Raw genomic sequence first — 22,427 nt, forward strand, 5'->3', positions numbered from 1 at the left:
TTTTCTCTGTCTTTCTGTGGCTGTGGTTTTCAGTTCCACAAGACAAAATAGTGCTGACACTGCTTGATCCTGCTGTCTGCCCTCTTGTGGAGGAAGCTGTCTAGGAGGCTTCTGTGTGCTTCCTCATGGGAGGGACTGATGGTGGGTTGGGCTGGGTGGGCAGAGCTCAGTAAAACTTTAATCCGATTTGGTGGATGGAGCTCAGTGACACCTTAATCTGCTTGTCTGCCAACGAGTGGGGCTGTGTTCCCACCTTGCTGATTGTTTGTCCTGAGGCTACCTAGCACTGGAGCTTACAGGCTCTTTGTTGGTGCTAATGGAGGGCTCTGGGAGGGCTCACGCCAGTGAGCACGTCCCAGAACCCCTGCCGCCAGTGCCCCTGTCTCCTCAGTGAGCCACAGCTGCCCCCCACCTCTGCAGGCAACCCTCCAACACCAGCAGGTAGGTCTGGTTCAGTCTCCTATGGGGTCACTGCTCCTTCCCCCTGGGTCCTGGTGAGCACAGTGTTTTTTGTGTGCCCTCCAAGAGTGGAGTCTCTGTTTCCCCCAGTCCTGTGGAGGTCCTCAGTCAAATCCCTGTGGCTTTCAAGTCTGATTCTCTGGGGATTCCTCCTCCTGTTGCCAGACCCCTGGTTTGGGAAGCGTGACATGGGGCTCAGAACCCTCACTTTAGTGGGTGGACTTCTCTGGTATAACTGTTCTCCAGCTTGTGAGTCACCCACCCCGCATTTATGGGATTTGAGTTTAACACGATTGCACCCCTCCTACCATCTCATTGCAGCTTCTCCTTTGTCTCTGGATGTGGGGTGTCTTTCTTTGGTGAGTTTCAGTGTCTTTTTTTTTTTTTTTTTTTTTTTTATTTATTTATTTTTTTGGGGGGGTACACCAGGTTCAATCATCCGTTTTTATACACATATCCCCATCTTCCCTCCCTTCCTTGACGCCCCCCCCAAGCCCCCCCCACCCTCCCCGCCCCAGTCCTCAAAGGCATCTTCCATCCTCGAGTTGGACTCCCTTTGTTATACAACAACTTCCCACTGACTATTTTACAGTTGGTAGTATATATATGTCTGTGTTACTCTCTCACTTCGTCTCAGTTTCCCCTTCACCCCCGGCCCCCTCCCATACCTCGAGTTCTCCAGTCCATTCTCTGTATCTGCATCCTTGTTCTGGTCACTGAGTCCAACAGTACCATTTTTAGATTCCGTATATGTGAGTTAGCATACAATATTTGTCCTTCTCTTTCTGACTTACTTCACTCTGTATGACAGACTGTAGTTCTATCCACCTGATTACATATAGCTCCATCTCATCCCTTTTTATAGCTGAGTAATATTCCATTGTATATATATGCCACATCTTCTGTATCCATTCATTTGTTGATGGGCATTTAGGTTGCTTCCATGTCCTGGCTATTGTAAATAGTGCTGCAATAAACATTATGGTACAAGTTTCTTTTGGGATTATGGTTTTCTTTGGGTATATGCCCAGTAGTGGGATTACTGGGTCATATGGTAGTTCTATTTGTAGTTTTTTAAGGAACCTCCAAATTGTTTTCCATAGTGGCTGTACCAATTTACAGTTCCACCAACAGTGCAGGAGAGTTCCTTTTTCTCCACACCCTCTCCAACATTTGTGGTTTCCAGACTTTGTGATGATGGCCATTCTGACTGGTGTGAGGTGATACCTCATTGTGGCTTTGACTTGCATTTCTCTGATGATTAGTGATGTGGAGCATCTTTTCATGTGTTTGTTGGCCATCTGTATGTCTTCTTTGGAGAAATGTCTATTTAGGTCTTCTGCCCATTTGTGGATTGGGTTATTTGCTTTTTTGGTATTAAGCTTCATGAGCTGCTTGTATATTTTGGAGGTTAATCCTTTGTCCGTTGTTTCATAGGCAATTATTTTTTCCCACTCTGAGGGTTGCCTTTTAGTCTTGTTTATGGTTTCTTTTGCTGTGCAAAAGCTTTTAAGTTTCATGAGGTCCCATTCATTTATTCTTGATTTTATTTCCATGATTCTAGGAGGTGGGTCAAAAAGGATGGCGCTTTGATGGATGTCATATAGTGTTCTGCCTATGTTTTCCTCTAGGAGTTTTATAGTGTCTGGCCTTACATGTAGGTCTTTAATCCATTTGGAGTTTACTTTTGTGTATGGTGTTAGGAAGTGTTCTAATTTCATTCTTTTGCATGTTGCTGCCCAGTTCTCCCAGCACCACTTATGGAAGAGGCTGTCTTTTTTCCATTGTATATTCTTGCCTCCTTTGTCAAAGATAAGGTGCCCATATGTGTTTGGGCTTACTTCTGAGTTCTCTATTCTATTCCATTGATCTTCCTTTCTATTTTTGTGCCAGTACCATACTGTCTTGATCACTATGGCCTTGTAGTATAGTTTGAAGTCAGGAAGCCTGATTCCACCAACTCCATTTTTCCTTCTCAAGATTGCTTTGGCTATTCGGGGTCTTTTGCGTTTCCATACAAATCGTAAGATTTCTTGCTCTAGTTCTGTGAAAAATGCCATTGGTAATTTGATCGGGATTGCATTGAATCTGTAAATTGCTTTGGGTAGTATAGTCATTTTCACTATGTTGATTCTTCCAATCCAGGAACATGGTATGTCCCTCCATCTGTTTGTGTCGTCTTTGATTTCTTTCATCAATGTCTTAAAGTTTTCTGCATACAGATCTTTTGCCTCCTTAGGCAGGTTTATTCCTAGGTATTTTATTCTTTTGGTTGCAATGGTGAATGGGAGAGTTTCCTTAATTTCTCTTTCTGCTCTTCCGTTGTTAGTGTATAGGAATGCAAGAGATTTCTGTGCATTAATTTTGTATCCTGCTACTTTACTAAACTCATCAATTAGTGCTAGCAGTTTTCTGGTAGAGTCTTTAGGGTTTTCTATATATATCATGTCATCTGCAAAGAGTGACAATTTTACTTCTTCTTTTCCAATTTGGATTCCTTTGATTTCTTTTTCTTCTCTGATTGCTGTGGCTAAGACTTCCAAAACTATGTTGAATAATAGTGGTGAGAGTGGACACCCTTGTCTTGTTCCTGTTTTTAGGGGGAATTCTTCCAGTTTTTCTCCATTGAGAACAATGTTGGCTTTTGGTTTTGCATATATGGCTTTTATTATGTTGAGGTAATTTCCTTCTATGCCCATTTTCTGGAGAGCTTTTATCATAAATGGATGTTGAACTTTGTCAAAAGCTTTTTCTGCATCTATTGAAATGATCATATCGTTTTTATCCTTCAGTTTGTTGATATGATGTATCACATTGATTGATTTGCGTATATTGAAGAATCCTTGCATCCCAGGGATAAACCCCACTTGATCATGGTGTATGATTTTTTTAATGCGCTGTTGCAGTCTGTTAGCTAGTATTTTGTTGAGGATTTTTGCATCTATATTCATCAGTGATATTGGTCTATAGTTTTCTTTTTTTGTGACATCTTTGCCTGGTTTTGGTATCAGGGTGATGGTAGCCTCGTAGAATGAGTTTGGGAGTGCTCCGCCTTCTGCAATATTTTGGAAGAGTTTGAGAAGGATAGGTGTTAACTCTTCTCGAAATGTTTGATAGAATTCGCCTGTGAACCCATCTGGTCCTGGGCTTTTCTGTGTTGGGAGATTTTTAATCACTGCCTCAATTTCCGTACTTGTGATTGGTCTGTTCATGGTTTCTATTTCTTCCTGGTTCAGTCTTGGAAGATTGTATTTTTCTAAGAATGTATCCATTTCTTCCAGGTTATCCAATTGATTGGCATATAGTTGCTTGTAGTAGTCTCTCATGATCTTTTGTATTTCTGAGGTGTCCGTTGTGACTTCTCCTTTTTCATTTCTAATTCTGTTGATTTGCATCTTCTCCCTTTTTTTCTTGATGAGTCTGGCTAATGGTTTATCAATTTTGTTAATCTTCTCAAAGAACCAGCTTTTAGTTTTATTTATTTTTCTTATGTTTTCTTTCCTTTCTTTTTCATTTATTTCTGCTCTGATCTTTATGATTTCTTTTCTTCTGCTCACTTTGGGGTTTCTTTGTTCTTCTTTCTCTAGTTGTTTTAGGTGTAAGGTTAGGTTGTTTATTTGATCATTTTCTTGTTTCTTAAGGTAGGACTGTATTGCTATAAACTTCCCCCTTAGAACTGCTTTTGCTGCATCCCATAGGTTTTGGGTTGTTGTGTTTTCATTGTCATTTGTTTCTAGATATTTTTTGATTTCCTCTTTGATTTCTTTAGTGATTCCTTGGTTGTTTAAGAGTGAATTGTTTAGCCTCCATGTGTTTGTCTTTTTTGCAGTTTTTTTCCTGTAATTGATATCTAGTCTCATGGCGTTGTGGTCTGAGAAGATGCTTGATATGATTTCAATTTTCTTGAATTTGCTGAGGTTTGATTTGTGACCCAAGATGTGATCTATCCTGGAAAATGTTCCGTGTGCACTTGAGAAGAACATGTAGTCTGTCGTTTTTGGATGGAATGTCCTATAAATATCAATTAAGTCGAGATAGTCTAATGTGTCATTTAAAGCTTGTGTGTCTTTATTTATATTCTGTTTGGATGATCTGTCCATTGATGTAAGTGGGGTGTTCAAGTCTCCCACTATTATTGTGTTCCTGTCGATGTCCCCTTTTATAGCTGTTAGCATTTGCCTTATGTATTGAGGTGCTCCTATATTGGGGGCATAGATATTTACCATTGTGATATGTTCTTCTTGGATGGATCCCTTGATCATTATGTAGTGTCCTTCCTTGTCTCTTTTAATAGTCTTTACTTTCAAGTCTAATTTGTCTGATATGAGTATTGCTACTCCAGCTTTCTTTTGACTTCCATTTGCATGGAATATCTTTTTCCATCCCTTTACTTTCAGTCTATATGTATCCCTTGGTCTGAAGTGGGTTTCTTGTAGGCAGCATATAGAAGGGTCTTGTTTTTGTATCCATTCAGCCAGTCTGTGTCTTTTGGTTGGAGCATTTAGTCTATTTACATTTAAAGTGATTATTGACATGTGTGTTCCAATGACCATTTTCTTAATTGTTTTGAGTTTGTATTTGTAGGTGTTTTCCTTTTCTTGTGTTTCCTACTTAGAGAAGTTCCTTTAGCACTTGTTGTAAGGCTGGTTTGGTGGTGCTGAATTCTCTTAACTTTTGCTTGTCTGGAAAGCTTTTGATTTCTCCCTCAAATCTGAATGAGATTCTTGCTGGGTAGAGTATTCTTGGCTGTAGGTTTCTCTCTTTCAGGACTTTCAGTATATCCTGCCATTCCCTTCTGGCCTGCAGAGTTTCTGTGGAAAGGTCAGCTGTTATCCTGATGGGTTTTCCCTTATATGTTGTTTGTTGCTTTTCTCTTGCTGCTTTTAATATTTTTTCTTTGTGTTTAATTGTCGTTAGTTTGATTAATATGTGTCTCGGTGTATTTCTCCTTGGGTTTATTCTGTATGGGACTCTCTGTGCTTCTTGGACTTGGTGAATTATTTCCTTTCCCATGTTGGGGAAGTTTTCCACTATAACCTCTTCAAATATTTTCTCAGACCCTTTCTTGTTTTCTTCTTCTTCTGGGATGCCTATAATTCGAATGTTGGTACGCTTAATGTTATCAGTGACATCTCTGAGACTGTCTTTTAATCTTTTTATTATTTTTTCTTTTTTCTGCTCTGTGGCAGTTATTTCCCCCATTTTATCTTCCAATTCACTTATTCGTTCTTCTGCCTCAGTCATTCTGCTGGTTATAGCATCTAGAGTATTTTTAATTTCAGTTATTTTGTTATCCATTGCTGTTTGTTTTTCTGAGTTCTTATGAACTGTTTCTTGTACTTTCTCTATTTTGTTATCGAGATTTTGTATCATTTTTACTATCATTACTCTAAATTCCTTTTCAGGCATTTTTCCTATTTCCTCCTCATTTATTTGGTCTTGTGGGTTTTTTTCTTGCTCCTTTGCCTGCATGGTGTTTCTTTGTTTCCTCATGGTTGTCCAAACTTTTGGGGTTGCTTGTCCTTGGGTTTTTTTGCGTTATTCTGTGACCAGCAGAGGTTCCTTTATTGTTCGTCTGTAAGCCTTGGTGTGTGGGGAGGGAGAGGGTACAACAGTGGCTCCTTCTCCTGGGAGGCAGTGAGCAGTGGCACACTGATGTCTCAGTCAGGCTTGGAGGTGCCTGTTGCAGAGGGCGCCGGTGGCTCAGGCGTAAACAGAAAGTCTTAGAGTTGGGCCTCTCTCGGGGGTTTTTTTTTCTTTTCTTTTTTTTTTTTTTTTTTTCTCTCGGCAGCCTCCCTGCTGCTGGCGTTGCAAGGGGTTTTAATCTAGCCCCACCCGAGTGCCTGAGGGTACTTGTTATCCCTGAGCGCCTTAGGTGGCCCGCAGGGCGTCTCTCCACTGCCTGTTGCAGAGGCGCGGAAAGAGAGAGAGAGGCTATGCGCGTGGCTTCTCCCAGCCGCCAGTGAGCCTGCAGCCTCCAGCCGCCATCATGGCCGGGCAGCTCTCAGGAACGGGCACTCCTCTCCGCGGGCCTCCTCCCTCCTGTCCTCTCGGTCCGTCACCCTACCGGCAACAATGTTTCCCACACTGAACCAGCTCTCCTGCTCCCACACTCCCGCTCCTGGACCCTCCGTTCAGCCGCGGATCGATGTCTTGGTCCGGGAACGCTGAGCTGCGCTGCGGACCCTCCGAATGTTTCTCACTCCCTCCCGTCTGCCACAGCTCCGCCGCTTCACCCTCTTTGAGCCCTCGTAGATGCCTCCCTACCGGCTATGTCGGGCTCCCCGCAGTCCCATCCGGTGTCCAAGGCCGTCTGCTGGTGTTCAGCTGTTTCTCTGTGAGAATTACTGCGTCCTTCCGTGCATTCCCAATGCATCTGTGGGGAGGGATGCACTCCACGTCTCTCTACTTCGCCGCCATCTTTAATTCCTCTCAGTGTCTTTTTGTTGATGATTGTTTAGCAGTTAGTTGTAATTCCGGCGCTCTTGCAAGAGGGAGTGAGCGCACGTCCTCCTACTCTGCCATCTTCACAAAAGCAATACATTTTCAACATATGAAGTTGACTGGTTGGCAGAGGTAGGGCAACAGAAAAGAAAGAAATGTAGGATCTCCTACACAGTTATATTGTTAACTGAATTGCTCAATTAATAGTAATTAATTAACCAGTCTATATTGTTAGTATCTTAGACAACTGCCCTTTTTTGTTTATAAATTAATGATTTATAAAGCCAAATACATATACTATTGGCAAAGTTAGAATAATGAAGCCCATTATCAGCCTAGATCCATGATTCTTCAACTTCAGCATGCATTGGAATCACCTGGAGTGTGGTGGGTGCACCCTACCTCCAGAATTTGACATCATAGATCTGAAGTCGCTCAAAAGTTTAAATTTCTAATAAATTCCCAGGTGATTCTCTTGTTGTGTGCCAGGATTACACGTTGAGAACCACTGATTTAGATTGTTTCTCAGTAATTGAGATGCTACCAAGATTTTCTTTAGTATTGTATAAGATATACCATTTTGCTTGTGTGTATTTTTATATAATTGTTGTATTATATATTTTAATATATAACATATATATAATAGTCAATTATCAAGGTATGCAGTTATTAAAAAATAAAGACGTTGAGGGGGAGCAGTCTTCTACAGATATCAGTTTGATTTTCTTTACTGTAGTTATAGTCACTAATAGGCTAAATAGATAGAATATTGTATTTTCAGGAGAGGACAATATCAGTAATGATGTATTTCAACAAGTACTTTGAGATGTTTAGCTAAGATCCTAATACTCTGTAATATGGCCAGTTTTTTGTTGTTGTTGTTGTTGTTGTTTTAGTATGTTCTAGTATTATTGTAAAATATTAGATTTTATTTAAAGATTCCAGGGAACCTCCTCATACACATTCACACTTCATTTTATATTGTTTTGTCAAGTTTCTTTTCATTAGAACTTTTATTTGAAGAAATAAGAAGCATGTACTGGTTGAGTTCCTTATCCTCTCCGATTTAGTAAACAGATATCATCTGATTTGTTAAATGATGGTATACCTTTCTGATAACTAACATTCTTTTGTTTTTCTTTCTTTTTTCCAGTGAGGTGTAATTCACATGTAATATTAATTTCAGGTGTACAATGTAATGATTCGATATTTGTGTATATTGCAGAATGATTACTACAATAAGTCCTTCACCATACATAGTTACAGAACTATTTTTTGCTTGTGACGAAAACTTTTAAGATCTACTCTCTCAGTAACTTTCAAATATGCAGTACAGTATTATTAAACTGTAGTCACTGTGTCTGTACATTACAACACCATGATTTATTCATTTTATAACTGGAAATTTGTACCTTTTGACCCCTTCACCCTGTTCTTTGTCTTTTTTTTTTTTTAAGCCACTGGATGTGGACAAAGATTCATCCCTGGTGACTCTTTGTTATGGACTCTGTGTTCTGGGACGGAGAGCTTTGGGGACTGCATCCCACCATATGTCCAGGTAAGGAAGGCATTTCTGTGTTCAGAGACTGGGAATCTCTATAACTGAAATCTGAAAAATCTGCAATAGTTTTTAATGGAAGCATTCTATGCTAATTTATTGCAAATGTCTCTTCAGATATTATATAGATCTTTTTGCTGAACACAGTGGAGTTCTGTGGTTATCAGAACTGGCATTTAAAATTCACACGTGTGTGGGCAACTATAGATAATGAGAATTTAATAGATTTAAGACATTTTAAGAAATAATCAGCTCATAACGCGTGATTGGTCTCTTCCAAATGCCACATTATTTTTCTAACAGTTTACGCCTTTTTCTTTTTCTGTTCCTCCTTCCAATTTTTGTTCAGAGCATTTACACTCTTAATATAGTGGTACATTAAGTTTTGGGACTCTAAAACTGGATTTCTTGATGTATACATCCAATTGAAGTAGAATTAAGAAATGCCACATATTTTAAGTTTCTTCTTTGATTCCTGCATGTTTTCCTTTAAGTCCTCCTTACTTTCTTTTAAGTTACAGAGTCTTTGCCTGCTGTTTTTTTCAGGGACTCACTTTTATAGTAGTTCATAAACAAGGGTCCCAGGTCAAACAGGCCCTGTCCCTTGGGATTCTGATTCAGGGGTGCTGACATTAGTTCTTGTCATCTGTATCTTCAAAACACTCCCAGATGATTCTGATGCATAACCAGATGTTAGAATCAGTATAATGGAAGACCTTTGTCAAAATATGTAAACTTTTATCTCCAATCTTAACAGTAATTTAGAGTCATTCCTCTATGGATTGCATGCCCTGTTTAAGGGAGATTTCCGTATTTCTTCAATTCGAGACGAATGGATCTTTGCTGACATGGAATTGCTGAGAAAAGTAGTAGTCCCCGGAATTCGTATGTCCATTAAACTTCATCAGGTAAGAAGAGGGAATTTCTAATGCATTACCTGTGTTTAATGGTACTTCTTCACTTGACTTCCAAATATGTTGCTTAGAATCCTTTTGAGAAATACTCTGACTTGAAACAAAGAAAAACATGATTCATGACACGATATTAAATCTAGGGAGCCTAAACCTGTGTTTCTAACAGTAAATTTGAATATTAATTTTAGAGAGTGACCTGGGCATGAACTTGAGGAAAAATGCAAGCAATGACAAACTGGAAATAACCGTCTTTGGCCCCTGTGATGGTTGCTTTGACTTCACGTGATTGTAATTCATGCCTGTTCTGTGGGTGGATGTTAGCTGACTCCTGGTGCAGTGTAACATCTCAGGAGTCTTATACGTGCTGCTCTTACTGAACTATGGGCTTCATTTAGCATGTTGTATAGAATAATAGATGGTTAGGACAGATTCAGCCTTAATTAAATAATCCTAGTAAGATAATAAAATGAAAATGAGGCTCCAAAATGCATATCTAAAGCCCTGGATCACTTTAAGAATATATTTTGAAATTAAATACTGGCACTTGCTGCTCTAATCATTCCACTTGACAGTAATGATCAGACCTGATGATAGAGAGCACATGACAATATTCATTAAAATACATCTGCTGTGCTCATATCTGGATGACTTTCCCCCAAATAAAGGGTGAATTACTCTTCAAATGATTTTACGGTGATCTGAAGTGTTGGAATGCAGTTAACATCCCATGTTATTTAGAAGCATTACTAATAAGGGCTATAGTATTTGAAAATCTCTGTGAAAAGAATACTATTTTGAGAATGATGGGGAAAATATACATTTGGGATCAAATAGAATTGTTCATCTTCAGACTAGTTTCAAGACAAAATTCAATGTATTTAAAAGAAAAAGATAATGACTTCATATGGAAATGTTTTTAAAACGTCAGAATTTCTCAAAAGGTATTGTGTATCTACTTTGTAAGAAATACTCTTCGGTAGCATAACGTAGCAGCTCCTGACAGACATCTTCAGTTAATTCTAAACATTACGACAAGCTGTTTTATCTCCATCTGGGAGAGAGGAAACTGAGGCAGAGGCTCTCTGTATTTTCTGATCCTTCGGTCTCTGTCCCTGTCTCTCCCTACACGTGCTCTTGCCTGTCGCTCCCTGTCCATTTCCTCACGTATGTTTTTAGCCTGCGACAGTGGTTTTCTACGTTATAATCAGGCCCAGCACAGTTGGGTACAGCACACTCTCATCATTAGCCATGACAGGCAGCAACAGTGACAAACAGGGAGGGTAAGGAGATGGACCCAGAAACCGGAGGCCATGGAGGGCTGCGGGGAGGGGAGGAGATGAGAACACAAACGCAACCTGGAGACGTTCTGTGATTCACCGTCCTTTGAGGAGGGTGAGACTGACCTGTAAAGTAACAAGCAGCAGCCATTCACTACGCATCACTTTGACCAGACAGTGCATTGCCAGGGAGGGACCCTCAGGCCAGGAAAAGAGAGGTGTGTCGATCAGTGCTGGTGATCTCCAAAGTTCATATGTACTCATGAAAGTCCACAGAAGGTTCTGTGTTAAAGGGTTAGTATACACTTGGCCTATGACCCAGCAACTCCACTCCTACATATTTACCCAAGAGAATGAAAGTGTACGTCCACACACAGACTTGACACACAAGTGTGCATAGCAGTTCTAGTCCCAATAGCCCCAAACTGCAAACTCCAGTGCTCAACAGACAGAATATCACGTAGCAATAAAAAGAAATGATCTACTGTTAGATGCCACAGCAAGAATGAATCTCACACATTATGCAGAGTAAGTGAAGCCAAACATAAAAAGAATACGTATTGTATTCTTTTATTTTTTAAGAACTTTTATTAAGATATAATTGACATACAGTAAAATGCATATATTTAAACTGTACAGTTTGATATTTTTTATTAGTAATGTATATATGGCAATCCCAGTCTCCCAGTTCATCCCACCCCAACCCTCCACTCCCCCACTTCCCCGCCTTGGTTTCCATATGCTTGTTCTCTACATCTGTGTCTCTGTTTCTGCCTTGCAAACCAGTTGATTTGTACCATTTTTCTTTATTCTGCATATATGCATTAATATAGAATGTTTGTTTTTCTCTTTCTGACTTCACTCTGTATGACAGTTGCTAGGTCCATTCATGTCTCTACAAATGTCCCCATTTCGTTCCTTTTTATGGCTGAGTAATATTCCATTGTGTATATGTACCACATCCTCTTTATCCATTCATCTGTTGATGGACATTTAGGTTGCTTCCATGTCCTGGCTATTGTAAATAGTGCTGCAGTGAATGTTGGGGTGCATGTGTCTTTTTGAATTATGGTTTTCTCTGGGTGTATGTCCAGTAGTAGGATGGCTGGGTCATATGGTAATTCTATTTTTAGTTTTTTAAGGAATCTCCATACTGTTCTCCATAGTGGCTGTATCAATTTACCTTCCCAGCAATAGTGCAAGAGGGTTCCCTGTATTATTTTATTTACAGAAAATTTAAAACAGGCCAAACTAATCTCTAGTGACAGAAAGCAGATCAGTGGTTGCTTGGGATGTAGAAACTGAATGCCAAAAGGCAGGAAGGAACTTTGGGATGATGGAAATATTCTATATTTAGATTGTAGCAGTGGTTACACAGGTTTGCACATTTGGCAAAGTGTATCTAACTGTACTTTTAAAATGGGTGCAATTTATTGTATGTAAATTATACCTCAACTTGATTTTTTAAAAAAGATTCTATTGCCAGAGAGCTGAAAATATAAAATTTTTAATAACCTTTATTTAAGACACAGTCTTTGATGGGGTGCTTTTAGCACTTCATAGGTGTTTTTTTTTTTTTTAACTTTTGCTTTTTTCCTTTACAGTTCTTTTTTAATTTTTTAATTCTCCAATCTAATGTTATATGTTTTTACTTTACAAATTAAAACTGTTATCTATGTAGTATTTAATTTTAAAGTGTCCTGTAATGTATCAGTGCTGTCATATACATTATATCAACAACCCAGAAAATTACTTTAATCCCAGTTTTATAGATGAAGATTAACCAAAACTCAGAGAAGTTATGCAGATTGCCCTTTGCATGTGTTCCTTCTTGTCCTCTATTTAATCATTTTGTAAAACAGCTTATTTCCTTATTTTTTTCTTTTTTACTAGTTTCTTTAAGGATTTACCTGGTTATTAGAAAAAAAAATAAACCAATTAAAGTTTAGCTTGGTTTACAAGAGATACATAATGAAAATCTTACAATCTGTGATCTCCTTGAGGACAGGGATAATATCTTATTAATCTTTCTATCCTCATTGCTTAGCACAGTGCCTGGGGGCCAGTGAAGGTTTGTTACATGAGTTTCATTGTTTTCGAAAAATAGTATTTCCTGTACATCTGCTCATAACTTCTCAAGTGTATGTCTAAAATGCTTTTGAAAACTTTCCCTAGAATTGGGAACATTGTCTTTTTATTTATTTGAAAACTAATGAAAAACAATGAAAAGCAAATATCTCCCAGAAGTAAGCATCTTCCATCATCCCATACCATCATACAATACCCCCAAGAGGCAGTCATTGCCAATAATTTGATGCCTATCTTTTCTGATTTCCCCAAGTTCATACAGACATTTCCAACTATATGGATAAATATTTTCCTTTTTAAAAATGTAATCGTGATACGGAAATTGATCCGAAGTGCAAGCTTCTTTCCCATTCAGTATAACCTGGACACCTTTCTAAGTCAGCACATACAGAGGCACATAACATTTTTGAATGATCTGTAGTATTCCAAAGTATAATTTTTACTCCGTTTATTCAGCTGTTTCACTATTCATGGGCATTATGCTTGTTTCAAATATTTTATCAGTAAAACAGTGCTGAATGATGTACGTAGACGTTTACATATTCATTCAACCATTTTAGGCCCAGTGAAAAGAAATATTTGGACAAAACTAAACATTCTCCACTTTTGGCACGCCTAATGATTTCCAACTTTGTGTCCATTTTATCAAGAATATGATTATATTGCCTGCCTCTGCATGTTTATTTTCCATTCAAATAATTGTACAAATATTGGGGTTGGCCAGAAAATTCGTTCAGGGTTTTCCATAACACCTTAGGAAAAACCCGAATGAACTTCTTGGCCAACCCAACACTGCCATCCAAGGATGTCATTCCTTCCCTAATCAAACAACTTGCTAAAAGAGAGCACATCTTATAGCATCCAGCTATCTGCTGGTATAGGAAGGTGAACTCAGTATTTACAAGAAAGATTAGGATGGTTGGTATATGATGTACAGAAGTCAAGTACCATCTGTCAGTATTTTAAGTTGTAAATGGTCTTAGGCCATGTTTGCTAGAAGCAGAATCGGAGTCCAGGATTCTTGTGCAAGAGACTAATTGAGGGGACGCCCTCAGGAAAATCTGTAAGGAAGTGATGGAAACAGGAAAGAACAAGGGAAGAAGCTGAATTCTAGCTTCCCCTAGTTTCTAGAGGGAGCTCTGGAGTGTGGATATCACCAAGAGTTCTGTTGTGTACCTTGCACCCCCCACAGCCAAGGAGGGAGTAACCCTCCCCTGGCATTTCCTATCCAGGCAGCTCCATCAGTTGAAGGCAGTTCATAGCAGAGGGAACAGATGTGAGCTGTTAAGAGCCGAGTTCAGAGCAGTGGAGAGAGGAGCAACCAGCCTAGTAAAGGAAGTCTGGAGAGGCACTCGTAGGTTGTCTTGCCTGGAGCCCTTTCCCCTTCACACACGGTGCCGTCTCCACGCCCTGAAAGTGTGTGCCTTCTTTAAGATCCAGCCCCAAACCACCTGCATTGTGTAGCTTTCCCTGATCACAGCCACTGGACTTGAAAGGTGTTTCAGTTAACTTTTATAATCATAAATTTTTAAAACTCAGAATGAAAAAATACTCTAAATTTTCTAAACCTAGGAAGCAGTTAAGCCTCTTTGAGCTTCAGTTTTGATATTTGTAAAGTGCTGGTATTACCTGCTCAACCTACTTGACAAGATTGTTGTAAGAGTTAGATGAAACCTTGTATTGGAGAACCTTTTTATATTATGTACCCACATGCACAGTGAAGACTTCCCTTGTTCTCGCGTAGGTGAACCCCCAGACTTGGAGGTGCATCCTTAGGGATATCAGCTTCTTGCTCTCACTCATCTCCCCTCCAGATACCACACACTCCAGTCAATTGGCGTGAGCGCAAATGAGTCAGTTTACCTGGATGTAAAAATTTATCTAGGCAGCCAATGTAATATTTAAATATGAAGGCAGCCAGTATAATATTTGTGTTTCCTTAATAACACACCATTTCAGAAATTCTGATTTGTGTTACGATTATTTGGGTTTATATCCTGTATCTCCTGTTAATTTTTAGGTTTCTGAATGGGAGATATACTTCATGTACTCCTTTGTTTCTTCCATGCTACCTGCCACAGAATCTTGCATGTGGTAGATATTAAATAACAACTTATCAAATGCATGAGCAGTTGCTAAGACCAAGAGGTTTTTTAGGGAAGACTTTACTAGCTTCTCTAGGACGGAGACCCTTAATTTGTCCTCAGAGCTCATAGTTTTGAGCCTATCTTAACTAAATGAGAGGCAGGATAAAATGGTATATTATAATCATTCTAGAGTTGTGGCTTTAAGTGAAAAGTGCCTAGTTAAAAAGAAACACAATTTAGAGACCTTTCAGGTAGTTTTAGCCTCCCCTAATTGATAACAAAAGAGATAATCCTTTAACAGAAAGAAACATGAAGATATGAAAACCCACTTAAATGATTTATCTCTAATAATATTAACATGTGCTGATATGAAATATATAAGCCAGTTTTGTAAGACTTCTAATTTAGTAACTGATTTAGTAATTTCAGAAACTTTTATCATCCTGGAAGTCATCCTCTTCTTTTCCTAAAAATATAAGTATATTTTTTATCTCTGTACATAGGACCATTTCACTTCTCCAGATGAGTACGACGACCCCACTGTGCTCTATGAAGCCATTGTATCTCACGAGAAGAACCTCGTCATAGCCCACGAAGGGGACCCTGCGTGGCGGAGCGCAGTCCTTGCCAACTCGCCCTCCCTGCTTGCTCTGCGGCACGTCATGGACGATGGCACCAACGAGTACAAGATCATCATGCTGAACAGACGCTACCTTAGCTTCAGGGTCATTAAAGTAAGGTTTGGAGGCACTTGTTTGCCTCTGACAACTATGCAACTTAGATAACTTTATCCAGACTTTTAAGAAGTAACTGAAACTCTTTTATAGAAAACAAAACTAACGACCATGCTGCATTAACGTTTATTGTTTACAAGCACTTTATTTTGTCGGTAATGTACTCTGTTCTCTGAAATTTCTTCATGTGCCATAAAGCCTTAAGTTTTTTGCTTATTTCTGTTTTGGCTGTCTCTTGCCTGTTAACGTGTGCTGTTTGGGCAGCATTTCTCAATGTCAGCACTGTGTTGCTAATATGATGTGATTCCTAGGTTGCAAAATAATGCTATAGCTTGTGCTTCATAGCAGCTAACTGTAAATGGTTCACTCTAACTTGTTTGTTTGCTTTGTTGTTTTTCTGAACATCTCAGAGCTTTAGAAGGTTTAATCTCTGACATTTTATTTTGATAGTTTATAATGGTTTATTTTTTTCTTCATTGAATCAACCCCCAAAATCACAAACATCCTTTCAACTCTAAACATTTTGTTACCTCTCATTTCTATCAAAAATATCTGTTATCTGTTACAAAATACAGTGCTTCACCAATTTAGAAAACTAAATGGACTACATTTTACTTGGTATTTTTACAAGGCAGAGCAGAGGGAAGAGCTCTGTGGGTGCTTATTTAACAACCTAATGACAGTGAAAAATGGTTAACTCCTATTCAGATGTGACCTACTTATGTTTGTTTCCTGCTTTTCATGGTTGGTTATCATAATGTCTTTTATATCCCTCCCATTTCTACTCTTCTGTTTATATAAATTTTATTCTTGGCCTGTTGACCTAATTCCCATGTGCTCTGATTTTCAGGTGAATAAGGAGTGTGTCCGAGGCCTTTGGGCAGGGCAACAGCAGGAGCTTGTTTTCCTACGTAACCGTAACCCAGAGAGAGGTAGCATCCAAAATGCCAAGCAAGCTCTGAGAAACATGATAAACTCATCTTGTGATCAACCTATTGGCTACCCGATCTTTGTCTCACCCCTGACAACTTCTTACTCTGACAGCCATGAGCAGCTTAAAGACATTCTTGGGGGACCTATCAGCTTGGGAAATATCAGAAACTTCGTAGTGTCAACCTGGCACAGGTGAGCCGTAGGTGTGGTGGTGTGTCCTGACGTGCTTCATCTAGGCAGTGTGCACTAGCATCACCTGGAAAGCTTGAAGAAAAAATCCAGATGGCACAGTATAATAACAACTTGTTACAGCTGAGCTTCATGAAGTAGAGTCTGAGCATTTGTATCTTCAAACTCTTACTAGATAAATCTAATGTACAGTTCTGGTCAGGAACCACTACTCCAGCATGTAGTAGAGTCTTGGACAATTCCCTCTCTTTAATTTCTTAAAGTCTCTGTTGCATCATATTGCCACTATTAGAATGTGTGGGTCAACAAACAAGGCAAATTAGAGAAAAATAAAAGAAACGTGTGCCGGTTGATTACGTTCTTTTTGTGCTGCATTCCAGCAGTAGGGGGAGCAAGCTGTCCATGTTGAAACTCCTCCTTGTGAGGTGCAGAGATACTGCTGCCATTTTAACAATTAGTCAGCACTCACATCTCAGATACGTAGTGTCTTCAAGTATGCACATGAATTTTTTCCTTTGCCTTTTGTGTAGTAAATTATGATATATGGTGTAGGAACATCATAATTTGATGGATGGTAAAGAAAAATCTCAGATTGAGTTGTTCAGATCCTTTAATATCAGAACTTAATCCAAAACACTTAGGGCAACAGACACTCAAATAGGTGTTTTAAAATTCTTCCAGGAATACCCAGTATTACAGGGTAAAATTTCACCATTTTAATGTCTATCCCTGTTCAAACAAAGGGAAGAACACAAGCCATGGTAGTGTTCAAAGAAATTTTCTTTTCAAAAAATACGTGAGAGACTTCCCTGGTGGTCCAGTGGTAAAGAATCTGTCTTCCAGTGCAGGGGATGCAGATTCAATCCCTGGTCAGGGAACTAAGATCCCACATGCTGCAGGGCAACTAAGCCCATGTGCCACAGCTACTGAGCTCATGCGCCTCAACTAGAGAGCCCACGTGCTGCAAACTACAGAGCCCCCGCGCACTGGAATCCACATGCCCTGGAACCCCCACACCACAACTAGAAAAGCCCCCATGCCACAATAAAAGATCCTGCATGCCGCAATGAGAGATCCTGCATGCCACAATGAAGATCCCACGTGCTGCAACTAAGACCTGATGCAGCCAAAAATAATAATAAAAAGAAAATAAATTTTTTAAAAAATGTGTTCTGCTGGAATTGCCTTGTTTGCCCAGGACTGAGTGGTTTCCTGGGATGCAGGATTTTCAGTGCCAAACTGAGACAGTTGTGGGCAAACCAGGAGAGTCAGTCACCCTACGCTTTAAAAAGAAGAAAAATTATTACAGCAGCTCTCTTTAGGTGTGCTACAGCATACGTTAGGTTTAATTTAAATCACTTAGGTTTTTATGGGTTGTATACAGCGGTAAGAATTTTATTTCCAGCTGAGATCTTAATAGAACAACTTGTTATGTGCAGTTCTTTATTCTGGTGTAGAGAAGATGATAAAGTGTATAAAAGTGAAGTTGACTAGGAAGAAGGGAGGCAGTGAATATGAGAGGGAGCTATGAAAACATAACAGACTTCTTTGCTTCCTAATGTTGATTGCCCCATGAAGACTTTCAGGGGTGAACATTAGTAGCATTAAATAGCATTAGTAGAATAGGTCAAAAGAGAATAAAATACCTGTCTTGAAGTGATCTTGGGACCGTGTCTCCTACTCTGGTGTTTGTTCCTAGGTTAAGGAAAGGTTGTGGAGCTGGATGTAACAGTGGTGGCAATATTGAAGATTCTGATACTGGAGGTGGAACCTCTTGCACTAGTAACAGTGCAACAACTGCCAGTGATCCCCACAACAGTGCGTCCCAAGGAAGCACTGGAAACCCAGGCCAGGGAGGAGGACTCCATCCGCCTGTCACATCTTACCCTCCAGCACTAGGTATCTGAAACAAAATTATGTGTGACGTTAGCCCCTCAGCTGTGAGGTTCAGGTAGTGTGTGTGTGTGTGTGTGTGTGTGTGTGTGTGTGTGTGTGTGTGTATGTGTAAAAAGGATGACATATTACCTACTTGGAAATATATAAACAGAATGTTTTGTTTGATCTCCAGTAGGACATTATCCTACTTGTTTATATTAATCATTTAATGTATATAAATATACACTATTTGAAATAGCATTTCTTTGGAAGTATCATTCTTAAAGGCTAATAATAGTTAAATAATATAATGTATTTAACTTCTGTTGAACAAAGATTTGATTTCTTCTGAGTGTTGTAGTAATCTTTGTAAATAAATCTTTGTAATCACTATTTTCTTAGGCTGGAAATTTTAAAAAAGGAATCAAGTCAAAGTTTACGAGAATGTTTAAGACTTATTATATGTAACACCAAAAAGTCTTTCTAGAATTTTTCTTTTCTCTTACACCAGTTGGTACTCTGACCAGTCACATATGGGAATGCCTGGCTTTGAGTATCATCATCCCCACCCCCACTGCCTGCTCTCAGAGAAGCAGGAGAGGGGTGTGGTCTCTAGTTGCATTGTTCTAATTTGAATTGCTCTAATGCCTGAGGTTGGAAACTTTTAAATGAGCTTATCAGCTCTTCTTTCTGAAGTGCATGTTAAGTCTCTTGCCCATTTTTCTATTTGGTTATCTTTTTCTTATTTATATTTGCATATTCTGGTTTAGAGCTCTTTGTCAGTTTTCTGTACCGCAAATACTTTTTCCCATTCTGTATCTTGGCTTTCCCTTCCCTTCCTGTGTAGAGTGGCTTGCCTTTTTTTTTTTTTTTTTTTGATAAGTTCTTAATTTTTGTGGAGAGCAATTCACTGATCTTTTCCTTTATGATTGATACTTTTTGTATCCTATTTAAGAAAATTTTCCTTATCCCAAAGGAAGGTGTTCTTTTACTAGTTTGGCTTTTACATGAGAGCTGTAATCCACCAGGCATGCAGCAGGACTCAGATTTCATCTGTTCCCAGATGGCGGGTTGGTAGATCCAGCACTGTCCTTTCCCCCACTGTTTCGCATGGATCAGATGAAGTTTTAAAACATTTACTTCTTTTAAAAAAAGTAATGGCACTGGGATTGTTAAGACTCTAATTAGGTGTGTGATCAACATGTTGCATGTTCTTTAACTTCTAAAACTGCCAGTGTGCTTCTTTAAAGGTACCTTTCATTCTTAACATTGATTAGCTCTTTTTATTTTCAGATAATACGCACATGTAGTTATTTTTCCAATATAATTAATAATAACTTCCTAATAATCTTCACATCACTCTTCACAAATCTGCCGAATCCGTTCGAGCCGTTAGAAAAAAGGACACAGAAGAACCTGCTCTTCAGTGTCACTGATCATTCATATTCAGTAGTGGTCATTTAATGCATATGCATGTCACAGTGTGGCCTCACTGTGTCTCTGTAGGTAGTGTCGCCTGGCATTGGAATAGATTGAAGGGGCATTAATACTGTATTTGAGAAATAGTAGTTACAGAACTTGCCTCATAGTAGATCCTTAATACATATTTCTCACTGTCTCATTTCTGTGAGATATTTCATTTCCTGTGTATTAAGGAGATCTTCATGTTATTCTGAAATATGTCCATGAAAGAAAATTTAGGATTTATCTCAACCTAAATCCTGCTGTTTCCTATTATTTATTTGTGTCTTATTTATGCCCCAGAATTTGAGTTTTAAAATGCTTAAGCAAATGAAAATTATATTATAAAAACCACACAAGAAAATACATCTCAGATATTTATTTCTTTTTGGTAACTTTAAACGTTTTAGATATAAATATTAAATTCAGCGAATTCACCAACTAATTTAAAGTGAGAGGCTCAAGGGAGAAAGTCTTAGAAACTATCACAGAAGCAATTGCGTGTGGATCGTTCCGCTTAGAATGCGTGCCGCTGCTTTCCCTCCCTCTGCAGGCACCAGCCACAGCTCTCACTCTGTGCAGTCCAGCCTGGTCCGGCAGTCCCCCGCCCGGGCCTCCGTAGCCAGCCAGTCGTCTTACTGCTATGGCAGCCGGCACTCATCTCTCCGGACGTCCACCACGGGATTTGCGCCTTGTCGGCGCTCCTCCACCAGCCAGATATCGCTTCGCAATTTACCGTCATCCATCCAGTCCCGCCTCTCCATGGTGAACCAGATGGAACCCCCCAGCCAGAGCGGCCCGGCCTGTGTGCAGCACGGCCTGCCTTCCTCCAGCAGCTCCAGCCAAAGCATCCCAGCCTGCAAACATCACACCCTCGTGGGCTTTCTTGGAACAGACGCCGGTCAGAGCAGTGCCGCCGACGCGCAGCCTGGCAACACCTTAAGTCCTGCCAATAATGCACATGCCAAAAAGGGGGAGGTGATTTACAGAGTCCAAGTGAGTAAGCCCAGGGTTCTTCTTGCACTGTTTCTCTTACTCGTTTGTTTTTATTTCTTGTTTTTTGAGTGAAGGACTCTTGTGAAAACACACCTTGTATTGCGTAGTCTGAAGACTAGAACATTTTTGAATGTTAGAAGAAAGTTTCTGCCAATGTAAAAGCGGAAAGCAAGCAGTTTTTCACTGATATTTGTTCCCTCTTCAGCCATGGTTATGTGGCCATTGCAGTAGATCTCCCAGGAGGCTAAAAGGAATACAGGTGGCCCTTTAGGTCCTTTCTTATTCCGTTATAGGCAGTGGCGAATTTGAGACACAAAGAGGCCTGTGAAAGAAGGTTTGTTTGTGATTGTGTAATTATCCATCATCAAAGGAAGAATGAATTGGAAATGATCCATGTTTATTTACAATGTAGATTGTGGATCCCAGTCAAATTCTGGATGGGATCAACCTGTCAAAAAGGAAAGAGCTGCAGTGGCCTGACGAGGGTATTCGGTTAAAAGCTGGGAGAAACAACTGGAAAGACTGGAGTCCTCAGGAGGGCATGGAAGGCCATGTAAGTTCTCTTATGAAGCTGGTGCTCTGACCTTTTTTATAGCCTGACTGGTACGCATGTTTTTAGCTGATTTATGTACTTATGTTTAATTAGCAAATTGAATTACTACCTCTGATCTTAAGGGTAGAGTCTGTGAGCATATTCAAGGTCTCTGCCACTAACTGCATGTTTTATTCTGAATCATTAGGTGATTCACCGCTGGGTGCCTTGCAGCAGAGATCCAGGTACTAGATCCCACATCGACAAGACAGTACTTCTGGTCCAGATTGAAGATAAATACGTGACTGTAATTGAAACTGGGGTACTAGAACTTGGGGCTGAAGTGTGAGCCAATGTTTTATAACTTCATTTCTTTTCCCTCAAAATTCCAGCACATTGGAAAAAAAGAGGAGAGAGCAGAAGATGCCTGCAGGTATCACTTTGATCCTGTAGGAGAGACTTGAACATAGAGTGGGCTTGGTTAAGCACCTCTCCTTCGCCCTTCACCCTGACTCCTGTCATTGTCTCCATCCCCAAATAAAGCTGAAATATTTTTTTAAGTTAGCTGCTGAGAAAACATTTTGCATGAAGGATAAAGTTCTGTTAAAATACATCCTTAAAAAAGTTTTTTCCTATGCATTGCCTATGCTTTAAATCAACAAACTCTTGATTTCTAAACTATGATCTCATATTTTTCTAATTTCTTTGCCAAAAATAATTGCCATGTTTTGTCAGAAAACATGAAATCCATTTACCTTGATTTTTAAAAACAGACAAGTGTAGAAACCTTCAGTTTGACATATAGCAGTATAAACGTTTCATGTACAGTAGAAGAGACTATGAACAGACATAGATTTATCTTATTCCTTGAGCGCTAAAA

At 39.5% G+C, this 22,427-nt stretch overlaps 1 protein-coding gene across 9 annotated transcripts in view; it reads left to right on the forward strand.

Moving 5' to 3' along the window:
• The window catches only part of PCNX1 (pecanex 1), a 171,357-nt gene extending 149,231 nt beyond the window's left edge, over positions 1-22,126 (forward strand). For 8 of the 9 annotated variants that reach the window (XM_057734000.1, XM_057734002.1, XM_057734001.1 and 5 more), the window contains 8 exons: positions 8,361-8,461; positions 9,219-9,369; positions 15,331-15,561; positions 16,412-16,686; positions 18,383-18,582; positions 20,573-21,015; positions 21,428-21,568; positions 21,756-22,126. In XM_057734000.1, coding sequence (XP_057589983.1) covers positions 8,361-8,461; positions 9,219-9,369; positions 15,331-15,561; positions 16,412-16,686; positions 18,383-18,582; positions 20,573-21,015; positions 21,428-21,568; positions 21,756-21,896 — 1,683 coding nt within the window. In that variant the 3' untranslated portion in view covers positions 21,897-22,126. The remainder of the gene's footprint in view (positions 1-8,360; positions 8,462-9,218; positions 9,370-15,330; positions 15,562-16,411; positions 16,687-18,382; positions 18,583-20,572; positions 21,016-21,427; positions 21,569-21,755) is intronic. The other variant, XM_057734003.1, reaches the window with a different exon arrangement.
• Positions 22,127-22,427: the final 301 nt, after the last annotated feature.

Source organism: Hippopotamus amphibius, chromosome 4 (genome assembly GCF_030028045.1).
Source record: "Hippopotamus amphibius kiboko isolate mHipAmp2 chromosome 4, mHipAmp2.hap2, whole genome shotgun sequence".
NCBI lineage: Eukaryota > Metazoa > Chordata > Mammalia > Artiodactyla > Hippopotamidae > Hippopotamus > Hippopotamus amphibius.